General features: G+C 26.2%; 2 protein-coding genes across 2 annotated transcripts; both read left to right on the forward strand.

Moving 5' to 3' along the window:
• Positions 1–4,863: 4,863 nt before the first annotated feature.
• Positions 4,864–7,462, forward strand: Bm6684 (Esterase D, putative; the record flags this gene model as incomplete). The annotated part of the gene is made up of 6 exons (XM_001894946.2): positions 4,864–4,937; positions 5,355–5,443; positions 5,818–5,964; positions 6,185–6,441; positions 6,890–7,069; positions 7,340–7,462. 6 exons carry the CDS (start codon positions 4,864–4,866, stop codon positions 7,460–7,462), a joined length of 870 nt encoding a protein of 289 aa, XP_001894981.2.
• A 731-nt stretch (positions 7,463–8,193) lies between these two features.
• Positions 8,194–13,036, forward strand: Bm5993 (transcription elongation factor S-II (TFIIS), putative; the record flags this gene model as incomplete). The annotated part of the gene is made up of 8 exons (XM_001894945.2): positions 8,194–8,265; positions 8,739–8,804; positions 8,930–9,016; positions 9,795–10,001; positions 10,204–10,317; positions 10,800–10,921; positions 12,391–12,463; positions 12,860–13,036. 8 exons carry the CDS (start codon positions 8,194–8,196, stop codon positions 13,034–13,036), a joined length of 918 nt encoding a protein of 305 aa, XP_001894980.2.
• Between the last annotated feature and the right edge of the window lie 5,051 nt (positions 13,037–18,087).

An 18,087-nucleotide genomic window follows, 5' to 3' on the forward strand; every position in this document is an offset into this window, starting at 1 on the left:
AAATAATTTTACTTTGATAAATTGAAAAGAATTATTTTATTAATACCATTTATAAATATAGATAGATGAAGAATCACTGATGGAAAAAATTGCTGTCAAATTTTAATACTTTATCATTAATTAATGAAATTATTAAAATTAATTAATGAAATTAAATTTTAAAGAAAAAGAAATGTAACACATAGTTTTAAATTTATAAAGAAAAAAAGTAATGAAAAAGCGAACGTTTATTATTATTTTTTTTCTTTTTATAAAACATATATTTCTTTTCTTTCTTTCTTGAATAACATAAAATAATAACTTACATTTTTATTTCATTTCATTTTTTCTTTTTTTTTTTTTTGCTTCGGCAAATTTTTGCTTGATGAATAATTAAAAATTTCTGAACATTTGTTTAACTGTTAATTTCAAATATTTTGCTTAAAAGAAAAATTCAACCAATAATTTTTTACCTTTATAAATTCCAATAGAAAATAGTGCAAACTTACACTTTATGCTGTTGAGAATGAAAGAAAGAAAAAGTGAGTTTCGTTCATAATTATTAATTTATAATTTTTTCGTTTTGTTTAAAAAGGCATTTGAATTTCAATGATTAAAAATTGAAAAAAGGTCGATCAAAAGATCACAAAAAAAAAAAAAAAGGTTTTTTAATAAAAGATCATTTTTGTTGGGATTGTTTGATAAATGTTGTGATTTAGTAGACAATAAATTAAAATTGATCATTTTAAAGAAAGGAATAATTTGACATTCTTCATTTCTCTTACACAAAGAAATAATTTTCTACTATTTAATATGAGTGGTTGGTTAAATTAGAATAAAATATTACTGCAAACTTCGCTAATTATCGTTATTAGTAACTGAATTGATAATAATATTAAAATAATATCATCCGGTACTAAAATATAACTTACTACTATTTAATATGAGTGGTTGGTTAAATTAGAATAAAATATTACTGCAAACTTCGCTAATTATCGTTATTAGTAACTGAATTGATAATAATATTAAAATAATATCATCCGGTACTAAAATATAACTTCATCTGATGAAATTTGAATACCCTTTCTTGCTTAAAATTGCACATCATTAGATCAATTTCTGTGATATTTTTTCACTTTTACCAATGATAAATATTAAAATTCTGATTATTAAAGTTTAAATTAAGAGTTTAAAGTTAATCAATTTTTTTGTGTCAATATTATCTAGCAAATTTTTGTAAAGTACTGTTACAGTCAACAGTTACTCAATATCTGATTATCAATATGATATCACATTATAGTGATAATGTAAGCTTAGTATGACATTGACTAGCAGAAATTACATTGAAAATATAAAAATAACACTGAAAGTGCTCTTGCATATCATGTCAAGCCAACAAGGACAAAAAAATTAAACTTTTGTTTTGTAAAGTTATTTCCAATATTTATTTAAAGTTTGAAAATTCATTTTGCGCCTCAGATCACTTTACATTAACACTTAACCAAATCTATTATAAAAGATTAATTTGAATTACATTAAAAGAATAAAAAATATTCGAAATTTCCGAACAACAAATCAATGTTCCGATTTACTATCCAATTTCAAATAGATCATATGACTAAACAAGATACAAAATGGTACCCTAATCTAATCTATATCGTAAGGATGAAAACTTGTTGAATTAAAAAAGTATAACTTTTACAAATTCATGGAAAAAAGAATCGTGTTAGTTTCAATCAAAGATTTTCTCTTAATTCTTACAAAAACAAAACAAGGGAAAAAAAAAGTTTCCACTTTATTGTCAAGTTTTTTTACAATTAAAAAAAAGTAATAATCAATTATTATCAGTGGTCAAAAAGTAATGTTTGTGCGTTCTACCAACTTTGTTCTTCCTTTTTCCACTTATTTTTTTTGGAAAATAGAGCAAAAGGATTCCAGTGTCGAAGTATAAAAATAATTAATTTTTCATCTTCAACATTATAATTAATTCATTCTCTTTATTTTCAATTTTTAAGAAAATGTTTTTTAGATACTATATCAGTGAAGATTTTGTGCGCCGATTTTTCTTGCCAGACCTTCGAAATGTTATTATTCTTAAATAAAGTCATTATACTTATTACTCTTAGTAGTAAAACTTTAGAAAATATAAATTATAAAAAAATTATTTTTTAAACTAAAAATTATTTTTAAACTCACTACAAACATACATCTATTTGCTTCAAAAGCTAATAAATGTACAATTGCTCATTGTTAGGTTATTACTTTTGCTATTCCCAAAAAGTCAACACAATTAACTACCAAAATGTAACAGAGAAATTTCCCTAAGCTCAATTCAGAAAAAAAAAAATAATAAATTTACTTCCAAATAGACTACTGAATAGTTAAATCTTATTAATTCCGATCAAAATACAAACAATAATGAATTGTTGAATTCAGCATTGTTTATGAAACATTACAAATGAATTCAACATTATTTTTGCAAGTTCTTATCGACATTATCTCCAAAGATTACTTTAAAATCTGAAATTGTTCCAGTATGTTTTCAATAGCTTAATTGTGTAGTAGAGGGGCGCATTTTTTCACTTTATTTTATCAACAATCACCAAAGAAAGTTAAAAACACTGCCAAATAAATAATTGAAAAATACAAAAAAAAAAAAAAAAAAAAAAAAAAAAAAAAAAAATAGAAAACGAAATGAAGAAATGAATTTTAAAGGAATTTCAAATGGTTAAAACAATTTCAAGTTGAGAAAGTGATCAGCAAAATGAAAACTTCAACCAAAAAAAGGAAAAATTTGAATACCATATTTCCTCATAAAATCAATAATCTAACAATTTTAAAATTTACAATTAACAAGACGGAAAACAATTAAAGAACATAATAAAGTAACGCAACCACGAGGCTTTTTTATCCTCCATCTTAATGAATTCTACGCTGAACAATTGCGCTAAGATAAGGAATATGGCTGTAAGGAATTATACTAAACCAACCTGTAATGCTCCTGCTTTACGTAGATATGATATATCAAGCCAACTTTTCAAATATTACCATCCAGTTCGCGATAAGTAATTATAAGACTTAAGAGCAGATGAGTTTTTTTTCCGGAAAAATGCCAAAATTTTCAAACCGGATTCCAAAATCCTACGTATTAAGTTACAGTCGTAGGTAGACATACTTCTGAAGAAGATAGTAGACTATCAGTCGGAGATTTCTTTGAGCAGCTGATTTTTCAAAAAAAGATCGGCAAGTGAACTGAAATGTAAAAGTATTAAGCACAAATGCGCATCGGAAATTATAAGAATGTTAGAATAAAAAGAACGCGTTCAAAGCAGACTTTAATTAATGCAAAATTTGAAATTAAAAAGAATAGGAATGGAAAAAAAAAATTAAAAAGAATAGGAATGGAAAAAAAAAATATAGAAAGGAATAAATAATTCCGTGTTCTGATATACTACAAATAGTAAAAGGATAGTATGTAAACATAAACACTGAGGAATGTAATAAAGCCACAAAGAAATTATTAGAATAACAAAAATTTGATTAAATCATTTCCAAAATTTAATTTTGTTAGAAATTTGAAAAAAAGAAAATTAAATAAATAGCCTACCTGAGAGTAAGTGTGAACGAAACAATTGATGTACGTTCAATTGATATCCAATAGCAAATTATTTCAGCAAATTTTAATCTCAATGATAAAATTAAAAACTGAGAATATTGTAGATAAAGATGAGAAACTGTTGTATGTTAGAAATTCGGAAAAGCTAACATTAAACATGAAAAAATTTTTGAAAAAATTCACGAAACTTTATACTCTTCTCCTTGCTTCTTGTACCAATAAGAGAATTATATTAAATGAATGAAAGCTCATTCAACGAATTTTAAATTAAGAAAAGTATATTCTGTTTACTTCATATACACATACTCTTAGTTTTTAAATGAAAAGCAAAAAAAATACGCATAGATCTCACTACCTGTTTAAATGAAGTTGAAGAAGTGTTGTTGACAATTAATATGACAATTGAAATGTCACAATTATTCAAAATGACAAAATAACAAATATCAATTAGCAAAAAGTCTTCCAGTCTAACTTATAAAAAATTATAAAAAAAAAAAAAAGTGTTATCTAAAAAATTTCAACGCATTATGGCGCATACTAATTAAATGAATATTCAAATGGAAAAGTTTCATTATTAATTTCAAAAAGAGCTCGCAGCAATAATATCACCCCGATAGCAAGCAAATCAATTATAGCTATGGCAAGAAAAGCACGATGAAGATAAATGACGACTATTGCGCCAAATGAAATGAGACAATTACAATGAGCGCCGCACCTCTTCCGCTTAAAGGGAGAATGAATGTTTCCTATCCACTCGATATTGTATGCAGTTCTATCCATCACCAAATTCATTCATACAAATGTATTTTAATTGAGTCAATTGATTGATATATTTGTGCATAATTTATGCTTTTCCTACATTTTACTGTCATTTAAAAAAAAGAAAAAAAAATTGCTTATTTGAAATTTTAACTGCTAAATTCATTTTGTTAAAAAAAAAAAAAGAAGTTTATCCAAGTTTGAGACACGATGAGTCAGAGAAGCAGAGTTGCTCCTCTCCGTCTCTGTCGTAATCAGAAAGAAATTGTTGACAATATTTATAGTAGTAAGTGCTTCTTTTTTTTTTCCCTCTCTCTTTCTCTTTTTTTTCACTTTCAATTAGATATAATTTTTGTTTCTTTTTTTCACTTTTAATTAGATATAATTTTTGTTTCTTTTCTCCATCTAATCATTTCTATAAATATAAATGTGTTTATTTTCATTAATTAATTATATCAATCGTAGTAATCATTCAATAATTCAAAAATATTAATTTATTGTAGCAGTGAATGAATTTCAAACCGACACAATTATCATCAGTACGCTGTTTTGGTGGATATCAACAAATTTTCTCACATTACAGGTTTATTATTTGTTATTGATAAAATAGGATGATAAGTGAATGAAAGTAAAATATTGAAAGTTATTTATTAATCCTAACCATGAACTTGGTCTAAATTCGCAATTGATCCTTGTGAATTTTGTGAAATACAATTACTTTAGTTAAATTTATTGATCCTTTGATCAGCTGTACAAATTGCAATTAATCATTGGGAATTTGCATTTTATACCTAAAAATTAAAGGACGATTTCTTACCTATTTATAATATTTTGTTTAGGTATTTTATTTCTAAGCTTAAAATCAGTAGGAAAGATTAAGCCATCGGAAATTATTTGTTTCAGTAAAGAAGTGTACGATCAAATTTATTATAAGCCTCCTTTTTTCGAACCTTCATCAAACATATTCGCTTAGTTGATACTGTTGATTCAGTTTTTGCAGTAGCACGCTAAAATGTACGATGAAATTCGGTATTTACATACCAGATATAAAGCTTTGTGAAAAAGTACCGGTTCTGATGTACCTTTCAGGTAAGCCATTTTAGTAATATGCAAGGTACACATATGTATATATAATAGTTAGCTTTGTAAGTTTACAATATATCATTAGTTCTAGAGATATGCTAACTTGGAGTTAATTTTAAGTTAGAAAATTCTATTTGGATGAGGTTTAAGTTAAATAAGAGATGTTTAGTCATTTTAGATGGGATTAGAAAAAAAAATCAAAATCTTATCAGGTAAGTGTAAGTGAAAAAAGACTCTTAAAGTTAGAGATCGAAGCTTTATTTATTTTATTTTTTTTTATAAATAAAAAAGAAAAAAAATGTTCCTCTTCCTGATAAATAGTTTTGCACCAGCTTTTTAACGTCCCATCAGTTTATTTCACAGGATGTAAAGTCATTCAGGTCTTACATGTACTGAAGCAAATTTTATCGAGAAAAGTGGCTTTCAGCGTGCCGCAGCCGTGCATAAAATGATAGTTGTAAATGCAGATACCAGTCCGAGAAGCGTCGACATTCCGGGTGATTCCGATTCTTGGGATTTTGGCAAAGGTTTTTCATCATTGATTCAGTTGCAGTAACAACCAGTAGTAAATAACGGATAATCTTCAAAAAAATTTGCAATCATATTCAGTTTCCTTTCTAATTTCATGATTTTTTGAAGTCGAGTGACTGACGAAGTCAGAATTGCCTTTAAATTTAAAGCACCAAATTAGCCTATATTTTTCTAACTTTCGAATCACAATACTATATAAGCTCTGAATTTTTATAGGTGCTGGCTTTTACGTTGATGCGACGGAACCAAAATGGTGTGAACATTATCGAATGTATACATATATCACAGATGAATTGCCTAATGTAGTGCGATCAAATTTTACCGAATGTGACCCGCATCGATGGGGAATAATTGGACATAGTATGGGCGGACATGGTGCAATAGTAATTGGTCTCAGAAATCCGGAAAAATTCTTAAGTATCTCAGCATTTGCTCCTATTTGTAATCCAATGAATTGCAATTGGGGAAGAAAGGTTTGTTATTAATATGAATAATATTTTGCTTACAAGATATTGTCAATCATACGCAAACATGCAAACAATGTAATGAAATATGTTTTCTTACCATGAAAAGAACAAAGAAATCTTAAAAATCTAGACACTTCTGCTGAGTTATCAAGCTCCTAAAAATTTAGCAAAAATTGGAAAAAAAGATCTGAAAATTATTTAAAATTTTTTTACTGTATTTTACTAATCATACATAATATCAGTAAAGTTCTTTTGGATGTAATGACAATAGAGTTTTTTGTTTCCTTCTTTCCTAAATCTTTCATATTGCCGAAGACTTTCCCAGTATTTCTGTTCGGAATTTCCATGAGATATCTTTAATTCACTACTAATTATAAATGGAAAATGATGAATAATGACAATAGTTCAGTTCATTTGTATTTGGTATTATAAACTGACAGTGATAATTTTATAGGCATTCTTTGGATATCTCGGTCCGTTAGAAGAAAATTGGAAAGCTTACGATGCTGTGGAAGTAGTCAAAGCTTATAATGGAGAACCAAGAAAAATCTTAATCGATCAAGGCACAGCGGATAATTTTTTGGCGCAGGAACAATTATTACCACAAAAATTGGAAAACGTCAACAATGTTAAAGTATTCGTTAATTCATCAGTACCACACTTTTTAGATAACTGCTTCTTATTTTTGAAGAAGCTAATCACTTTATTTTAAGAAGTTAATTACATTCCTCTAAGGTTTAAAAAAAGAACATCTAATTTCGTTTTTATTTAAAGAGAAATATAGTAAGAATTAAATTACCTATAATACCAAGTCGAAAATGTATGGTAGAAAGTATGGTAGTTTAGAGTAATGTTAAACTCTGTACTTTATTTTAATATACTATGTTTTTGTTTTTTTTTTCAGGTTCAAATCGAAATGAGATATCAGGAAGGTTATGATCACTCTTACTTCTTTATTGCATCATTTATTGATGATCACTTCGCATTTCACCACAAAATCCTCTCCAAACAAAGCAGTGAATTATAATTACAAGCAGTAACTTTAGGCTTAAGAATTTCCATTATTTCCATTAAAAAATTCCATTATTGTTTCAATTACTTAAGAATTTCAATTAAAGAACCGTTACTTTGCTATAACTTTTTGCATTTATACTGAAATAGAGGAATGGTACAGTTTTAAATCTTTCTAACATCGCATGTAATCACTTTGTATTCAAATTGTATATAATTTTTGCATAATTGTAATTGGAATGAAAAATTTGTCTTGTCATTGCGTGCTCTGTCATACTACAGGACATCTAATTTTCGGTGAATGGTTTTATATTCTACTCCAGTTAAATTAATCAAAATTTTTTTCTTCGTCTGATATATTGAAAATCAAACTCTAATTAGTGTTGTTAGTGTGTTTTTTCATCATTAAGAGTAACACCAATCAACAATGATTAATACTACAATTATGCATAACCCAAGTAGCCTTAAACATTTTCATTTTCATGGAGTATATATATGGGTTGAAGTGTTGCTGAAACTCCTTCTTTTTCCACTTTATATCTACAGTTAATTGCTGAACTAATAGTAGATTCGAAATACTCGAAAAACCCAGAATTAGTAAGTTTGGGCTAGTTAGGGTTTCCCGAGCGGGATGATTGCTATTGCATAGTGACTTATTCTGCGTAGAGGCTTGGGCTGTGTTATTCGTCACGTAAGTCTACTTTTTGGTTGGGTTTTGGTGAAGACGTAATTTTGCGTTATTTGAAGATGGTGTCCTGTGAAGAGGAAGTGTTGCGAATTGGCCGAAAATTTGAACGAATGATACAAGGAACTAAGACGGTTAGTCATTTTATTGTATTTTGTTTCGAGCAAAATGAAAGTAATAAATTTTTTCAGGCTTAAGTTGATATAACTTGTTTGATGCGGGAATTTTTACTGCTATTCGGTGTTTTATGGTCGTTTGTTCTTAAGTGATTTTTTTTTCCATAAAATTTTGGCTTAGTTTGTTTTTCTGATTTGGTAGTGTAAGCTACATCTAATTGATGATATAACAGATTAGACTTTAATATGTCAGTTTTATTTGGCACTACACTGACATCCTATATGAGTGGACAGAATATTTTGGATTATAAATGGGACAGGTAGATTTCAATTTAGTGAAAACTTAAGAAGTATATATACAATTATTTAATAGGGGATATATTACACTGGAGAGAGCATATTTTTTATTACGAGAATAATACTTTTCCAATATGTCCAATATGCATCCATTAGGTAGGTAGGAAGCATGTACTGCATTATCTTATTTCTAGATGAATGATGCGATGGAATTATTGGATGCATTAGCGGCATTACCTATCGACATCAATATCCTTACTGTAAGTCTATCATCTTGCTTCTTAGTTGTCAGTTTTTTCCATATAATAATGAGGAAAGTGAAGAGGATGGAATGTAGTGATAAATGTATAATTAATGTTGATACTGGTAGTAAAAATAATTTTAGAAAACTCGTATTGGTATGACAATCAATGATTTACGCAAGAAAACCAGCGATGAACAGATTGCTAAGAGAGCTAAAGTTTTGATTAAGGTATCTATTGTTCGGTTAACTTCAGTCTTCGATTTTTTTGGATCAGCTTATTCGAATTTTGCATTTGTTAGAAGTTGTTTTTGCCGTTGTTCAATAGTGATACAAAATCATGTGAATATGGAGCAGTGGTTATCACTTTATCGCGGTTCATGTTTTTTGACGTGCTATTTATTATCACTTGTAAAAGGTTGTAAATTAAGAAAAAGTAACAGTGCAGCACTGGGTCTTCATTACTTTAACTTGGCACAAAGTCTTCCTTTTTTTTTACCCATCCTATTTTGGTTTTTTGAGTCATGGGTAAGATTTAGCTTAGTGCAATAATATATGATTAAATAGTACTGATTCTTTTTGTTTAAGAAATGTTTTGCTTTTGAAGAAGTTCCAAAATTGGAGGTATTTATAGAGGTATTATGTTTTGAAATAAAAGACTTATTGCTCGATAAACGATTAATCTGATATACTAAAAAATCAAATGACAAATGACACAGAGTGATATATAGCATAGTAAATTGGCCATTGTAATATTTTGTTATTTTTTCATTGTTTAGAAATGTCTTGGTCTTTTGTTTATCGCACACTGTTTTTTATTTAACATGTTAGATAGTTGTTTGTTCATCTCGATTATATTATAAAATTATCTTTAAGTGACTTTGTATATTTTTGCTGCCTTGACTTGCTGTTGTTTTTAACAATTTTCTCATCTTGTTATCTCTATTTTGCTTTCATTTTTTTTTTCTTTTTTTTGAATTTTGTGATATCTATCGTGATTAATTCTCAGGAATGGAAGGTTTTGTTGGCCAATAAAACGAGTAGTAGTAAGGGCGATGCGAAAGATGCTGTAACAAAGAGTAATTCATCAGCATCACTTTCTTCAACATTTAGTGAAAGCTCCAAACATTTGTCACAATCTTCTGCACCACAAAAAAATACAGCTAATTCTTCAACGCCTTCAATGGCAACCAGGAAACAGCTTCTTCCTGATGAGGTATGCGTCTAATGACCCGGAGAGTCTATAAAATTTTGAAAGCATGACGTTATAATCATTGGGCCGACGTGATAGTACGTCTTTTTGGTGTATGATTCGTTATTCTTCAAATATTGCTTCAGTATTTTGATTTTGATAAAGCGTTAAGGTCGGATTTTATGGTTTTTTCCGGCTTTGACTAATTTTTAATGTTATTTTGCAGGTCCGGAATAAGTGTGCTACGATGATTCTCGATGCTCTGCTTTCAAAGGAACTACCGGATGGAACTCTTGATCCCGAAGAATTGGCAATTAGAACTGAGAGGAAATTGTTCGAGGTAGGAAATTTTTCGACTCTTTTTGTATTTCTTGTATTAGTCTGGAGTCACCTAGTTTTTATTTCTACAATGGGAAAAAAAGAAGCTTTCCAGTGATATTCAATATGCATCATGTTTTATTAAAATGGTTTTAGTATGAATTGTGTTTTATTAAAATGTAAAGTGAAGTTTAGTTCATCAAAAATGAGATTTTAATCAAATCATAGTTAGTGACATTGAAGTCACACACGCAAATAATTATGTCGGGAGTGAAGAGATGAGATTAAGCTTTTGTCTTTTGTTTCATTTGAAGAAGGTAAAGTGTAATTATGAGCTTTTACAGCAAGCTTTTACAAAAATAATATTTTATTCAAACTATTACTGTAGTAAGATCAAGTGAGTTTGTAAATTTTTGACAGTTTTTTAAAGTGTGTAAACTCTGATAAGTTAGCCAAACATTAGAGATAAATTTGAGATGAGAAATAATTGTGTTCTATGTTTAGGTTCATCGTGGTACTTCGGAGAAGTACAGAGCAGCCTTACGAAGTCGGGTGTTCAACTTGCGTGATAAAAAGAATTTGGTTCTGCGTGAAAATGTGTTGATTGGTGCTGTAACTCCTGAAAAGTACTTGTTATTTTTTGCATAATTACTTTTTATACAAAAATAATGACAAGCTTAACCATTGAGTGAACTGAAAGCTAAGCTCATATTTCTTTTAATATATCACATAAGTCTTTTTGCCTAACTTTACCCTAATTAACTACAGCTAATGTAAAATAATGTTTCGTATTGGTAAATTGAAGATTTTTTTCCCAAACAAATTTTTGGTACTTTTTTATAAGATTTATGAATTTATTTCTGCTTCAGTTCTTAATGTCCGGCGGAGTTTTAGTTTATTATTAATCACCATTAACAATGTTTATGAGAAAAAATTGTATGTTTTGTTTTTTGGGTAAACATAGCTTGGCGACTCCATTAAAAATTTCTGGGATAAAGGTGTTGATGGTAATGAATTAGGATTTTTATATTACAACTTCGATCAAATTATTGCAGTATTTAGGCAGATGCTTTTAAGCATCTATTCGTAATAATTTGTTAAGCATACTGAATCCGTCACCAGGAAAATAACACCGACAGTTTGGTCTCTGTTCTGCTGTTGCTAATGAACTGGAGCAGGAAAGGCAGTAAGAAAAGGAGAGGAGTGGAGGGAATAGATTGTGTATGAAGAGTATCTAACAGAATTTTAAGCTAGATCAGTTGTCGAAAATTGATATGTGCGGCAATAGCATTTTTAAAATAACATTTTTGACAAAAAAATAACATTTATGAAATTATCAGCTGTAAAATGACATGACTTGTTACGGAAGAACAAATTATTGTGAAATTATTGTCAGTGACATGACTGATGAAGAAATCCTTGTAGTTACAATAAAAATTTATTTTGAAATCAACAGACTGGTTATTTCAATAATTTGATATTTTGTAGGAATTTTGTTTCCAAAAGATTTTTCCAACTATATTATCTATATTATTAGTGGCTTTTTATCCTTACTTCAGTTTATAGATTGGAAATACAAGCTGAAAAAATTCTTCTTTGCTAGGAATAGTTGCAACCGATTTTGTAATTATCATTATTCTTAGCAAAAAGAAAGTTTAAAAGTTGTGTTTACACTTCTCATCTTTTTTTTTTTTTCTTTTTTGCACTTCTCATTATCAGTTCCTGTGAAGAACGTAGAAAGCGGCTGTATTTCGGATGGATATTAGTGAGAAGATAAACAGTCATACAAATTTGGGTTTTATGTGATTTGAAAAGACTTTTTTCTATCAAATGCAATAACTGGTACACATAAGGATATGAGTTGTTTATTTATCAGCATGTCTTCTTTACACGTAGTCTCTTTAATTTTGTACTTTCTCTAAAACCTGTTACATTCATACCTGTTTTATATCTTGTTTGAGAATGTTAGAGGAGATATTTTTAAAACTGAGTTTTTGCCGTAAAACAATGTATTATTTATCACACTTTTCATACAGATTAATAGTAATTAGCTTTCTGCATTTTATGAGTTTTTTTTTTTTTTTTTTTATTGTAGATTCGCAGTAATGACAGCTGATGAAATGGCATCGGATGAAATGAAAGCACAACGAGAGAAATTTACCAAACAGGTTTGAATAGTTGAAGTAGTTTTTGAGGTTTTTTTCTTTTTTTTTTCTCTCTATCTCTCTCGAATATTGTGATACGGAGTGTTTCGTCATGATTTATGTGACTGATATGGTATGACAACAATTGAATATTGTCTAAAGCATGATGAGAAAAAAAGAAAGAACGTTATTGGTTAATTTGTTATGTGTAGCAGTAGCCAATCGGCAAACCTGGAATTTTCTCTTCTATGTAATGTAATTTAGTGCAGCAATACAAATATTACATTACTACGTCACATAGTTTCTAATGAATTTCATTACTTGCAAACAACATTACTGCTGCAAATGAATTTATTCCATAAATCGCGAAAATTTTGTCAAGAAATTAAAATGCTAAATATTTATTGATAAAATTTTCAGGCAATTGAAGAATATCAGATGGCAGTTCAGGAGGGAACTCCTTCTGATATGTTTAAATGTGGGAAATGTGGGAAGAAAAATTGCACCTATACACAAGTGCAGACACGTAGTGCAGATGAACCTATGACGACGTTCGTTTTTTGTCGCGAATGCGGCAATAGATGGAAGTTTTGTTAGGTTGGAGTAGTGGGAACGCTATAGATAATGTATTCATAATTTGAATACTTCTTTGTATAGGAATTTATTCTAATATTTTTGTTTATCAAAGTGCGATTTCTATATAATTTTTAAAGTCTAGTTTTGTTGACACTAAGGCTTATTTTTGATGCATGATTTAGAGATTTAAGCTTTTCCCATAAATTATATTAATCTTTCTACACTAAAGTCATATATGATTATCGTACACAGAATTACAGTATACATTGAATTTCCTTTAATGATTTCTAAGATTTCGAAGTTTTTTTTGGGTGCTATAATTTGACGCTACTTCATTATGTTGATGAATTAATTATTACTGATTTGGTTATCTAGGTTCTCTTTCAGTACATTTTCAGAATATCTTCTGAGAATTAGAATTTGTTGAAAGCAATCAGTAAATTGCTAACTTTTTTTTCCAGTAATTCATTGATCCGTTTTACAGTGACCTTATGATTCGTCCGAAAAATTTGAATAAGCTGCATACATGATCGCTGATGATCTTTTCTTTGAGTTTTTAACATTATAGTTCGTATTTTTGACGGTTTTGTGTTTATTCTGAAGTAGGAAACAGCGTCAAATCCACTTGTTTTGAAAATGTCAAGGTTTATTTTAATAAAAAATTAATTGATTTGTTGTAACAGTACTAGATGAATTATTTCTGAAATCATCATTGTCTTGTCGTGATGGTTTTATTGTTTGTTCTGATAACGGAGATAGTATTTCTTAGAGAGTAAGGAGTTTTCATTTATTCGTATAGCAGATTTTTATTTGTTCAAATAATAAGGAGATTTCGTGAAATGGTTATATCTTATTCTTATTGTTGTGCTCAGTTACATTCTGTTTGTTTTGCGGTGCGAAGCATGCCTGCATTATAATATGTAATTTTAATAAGAGGTTATATTCATGCTATGAGTTGTTCTGTTTTACTAATAATTAAAGTTTCAATATTATTATTGCAGTAACATGGAATATGAATTATATATAATAAGTAGTTTTCTCTTTCTTATCAAAATTCAATTTCAGGATATCATTAGTGATGGAAATAATAGTTTCCTTCAGACTTTTTTTTATTATTCCGATTCAAATAATCATTTTATCGGTTTTAAAAATATTTCAGCACATCTCTCACAATATTCTTTCTCTTTTATAATCTCATAGGAAATGTCGTATTGAAAGAAACGTTCAATTATCAGAAGGGATTAAGTGATAGCATTTTTGAAAATGCAAGCAGTGCTTATTTCCAAACATTGTTTATAAACTACTGATTTAAAAATTGATGCAGAGTAAAATGAATATTTCACCCATTGGTAATTTATTTTTCATTTTTTGATCATAATTAATATCATTAATAAATTATAAAATAAATTAACTTCAATAAAATATAATGTTTACATAAGTGAACTTTTTTTCTTCATCAACTGGATAAGAAAAAATATGGAAAAGAAAAAGTTTTAAAAATGAATTTAATAAGTTAAATTTGCCAATAGTAAAATAAATGTATGATAATACATAATTAATTTCTTTACCTAAATTAATACCTAAGTACCTAAACTGAAACTTTCTTCATTACATGTATTATTATTATTATTCTGCAAGTAAGTTTGTAATAAACAATATTTAATTAATAAGAACGGAAGAGGTAAGGTAATGATAGCAAATGCAAAATGAAATTAATGGTGGATGAATATATATTAATTAATTTAATATATAAACAGTTTAAAATTTTATTTAACTGGTTGAAATGAAATAAATTAAGTGAAATACAATATTACCTATCATTGAATAAAAAAAAGAAATTTCATCCTTTTTTCACAAAAAAAAGAGAAAAAAAATGTTATCAATCAAATTTAATTAAAAATGAAAATAAAATCAAATTTCTATAAAAAAAAAAAAAAAAAAAGAAAATATTTGTATAAAAATAATTAATTTTGTTTATTTCTGACTAATCTTTCTTTTACTTTCTATTCTTGATAAATAATATTTATTTATTTTTTTATCATTTCATTTATTTTTATTACGGAATAACCTTTAATTTTCTTTTCCTTAGTCTAATTTTTTTTTCCTATTATTTATTGTCATTAATAAGTTTTTATCAGTTAGCTAAGAATTTATTCTTATTTAATTACTTAAAAAATTTAATCTTATTTTTTAATTATGTCAATTATTTATTGATTCATTAATTCTGGCCAAACCTATTAATTACGATCTTTTTCATCTTTTTTTATCATTTTTTTTCTGTGTACTTAATTTAATTTAATAATAGCTTAACATTTATGCATTAAAAATAGTTGTATCCATCATCATTTCTAATAATTTGATTTTATTTCAAATTTTAAGAATAAAATTTCGACCATTTATTGTTGATTCAAAACATTTTGCAAAATTTCTAAGAAATTTGTATTTCATAAATGAATGTATTATTCATAATTTAGGCTAATAATAATAATAATAAATAAAAGTAAAAGTAATTATTTACAATTTATAAAAATACTACAATTTAATTTCGTTCTTTTCTTTCTTTTTTCCTCAATTATTAGATCAAATAAAATGAAATTTAATTGTAAAATTTTTTTTTTTTAATAAAAATATTAAAAAATAACTTTTACATTTTCTTTTTTTCTCTTTCTTTTCTCTCTCTTTAATGAAAGCAATTTCATCTTTAAATATTTTTTATTTCTTAAAGAGAGAAAATAGTGTATTTACAAAAAAAAAAAAAAAAATAAATTTTGTCCTCTTTATTTGCTGATTAATTTCAATTAATGTAATTAATTTCATTGGAAGGAAAAAAAAACTGTGTAATAAATTTCATAAATTTTTACTTAATTATTAATTTGCTGTAATTTCTACTAATTAATAACTGTCAATTTTCACTAATTTTTTTTTTTTTTTTTTTTGACTTTCTAAATTCTTAAATGGATAGTTCCTCTTCTTTCATTTGTTAAGTATAACTTTTTAAGTATAATAATAGTAAGTATTATTAAATAAATCAAAAAAAAGAAACAAAAAATTCATATCAATTTAAAAATAAATTTAATTTACTATACTCTAGAAAAGGCATAAAGCATATTAGCGCACCTTATATTTCTTAGAAAAATTTTAATTTCATAAAAGATAAATTCTTATCAATTTTAAAATGAACTAAATATATTGAAGATTAAGATGTATTATGATTTAATTTTGGAAAAAGATAAATTGAAAAGGTAAAACCAGTTTTTCAATCATTAAAATTTCATTATTCATTTCTTTTCTTCCTTCTTATCATTCCCTTTTCTCTTTCTTCTCTTCTTTTCCCTCCCTCCCTTCCTCTCTCTCTCTCTCTCTCTCTCTTCTTTGCTCATTCTTTTCATAGTTTAAATTTCATTTTTGTTTAAAATACACTTTCTATCATTGTATTACATATATTTATTTATTTAAAGTGACAGTAATTTTTTTGACATTTTTTTGTTAATTAAATTTTTTTTTTCTTTTTTTTTAAACTGTTACACTAATTTTATTTAAAATTTTATCGCTTTCTTCTTTTTTTTCTTTCTTTTTTTTTATAATTGATATTAAATTTATCAGTGAATTGTAAACAATATAAAAGAGAAATGAAAAGAAGAAAGAGAAAAGAGATATGAATAGATGGTCATTTATTTGTTCTAATCATCATTCAACTAAATTCAATCAAATTTTCTTTCTATTTTATTTGCATTCTTTTTTCCTGAAACAGATTGATAATTAATTAATTTATTTAAGTATAGTAACAAAAAAAAAAAAAATAAAATAAAATAAAACTAATACCAATTTTATTTTATTTTCTTCTTCTTTCATTTTTTCTTAATTATTCTCTTTGTTTTTTACAACAAAAAAAACTTTATTTTTTAAATTTATCATTGTAATTTAATTTTTTTTCACACTTTTAATAGTTTTTGGTATAACTTTTTTGTCTTTTTCTTTTTTCACACTTCGAATGCATTAAATTTTAATTAAATTGTAAATTTAATTTGAATTAATTGTTATTATTAAAATTTAGCACCTTTTTTGACTTTTTTTTTCGTCAGTTTCTTGCTTTATTAACCAATGGTATTATCATATAATTAAATTTGATATAATATATTTTAATTTATATTTTTATTAATAATTATAATAATATATTTAATATAATTACCGTATTCGAAAATATAATCCTATATGTAAACCATATACAGTGGAAAATCATAATTAAAGTGAGTTTATAATTTTTTTTTTCAAAGTTATTAATGAGTCTATAAAGTTAAACTATAAAAATTTATAATAATTAAAGAACAAAAAATAGAAGCAAAAAGTTGGTATAATTAAAGTTGATATAAAAAAAGTTGGTATAATTAAAAAAGTTGAGCTAAGAATGAGGAATTCAAATGGAAATTATAATTAGTAAAAACTGAAATTAGAAATAACAAAAAGAAAATTATGGTTTTAAATTAAAATTTAATTGTTGAAATTTTAAAATTCAATAGTATATACTTTTTGCCTACTATTTTTATAAAGCGATACAAGATTTTTTATAAAATTGTTTCATTTTGTTGTAGTGCAATCATATTTTATTTAAATTGTTCGATAATTAAATGTTAGATAATAATTAATGTTAGTAATTAATAATAATTAATGTTGATTAATGTTAATAAAATAATTCATTCACTCAAACTTTTAGAAATTTCATTTTAAAAATTTTGTTTTTTGCAAAGCAGAAAAAAAAAAATTAAACTCAAAAATTAAACCTTAATTTTTTTTTACTTATTCCTTCCACACATTTTTTTTCCTCTCGATTCTCATTTATTAATAAAAAGTAGAAAAACAAGAGAAAATTGTCAATAATAATTTAAAATGAGTAAAAAAGAACTGTTCTCGAAATTTTTTAAATTCTGAAAATAATTACTTATTATTATTATTATTATTATCAATTATATATAATAACATAATAAATTTATTGTAAATATTCATATTTACAATAAATCATAAATTTTTTCATTCATACAAGCATTTCTACTGTTAATTTTCAACTGAAAATTTAA

Source organism: Brugia malayi (assembly GCF_000002995.4).
Source record: "Brugia malayi strain FR3 genome assembly, contig: Bm_v4_Chr3_scaffold_001, whole genome shotgun sequence".
Lineage (NCBI taxonomy): Eukaryota > Metazoa > Nematoda > Chromadorea > Rhabditida > Onchocercidae > Brugia > Brugia malayi.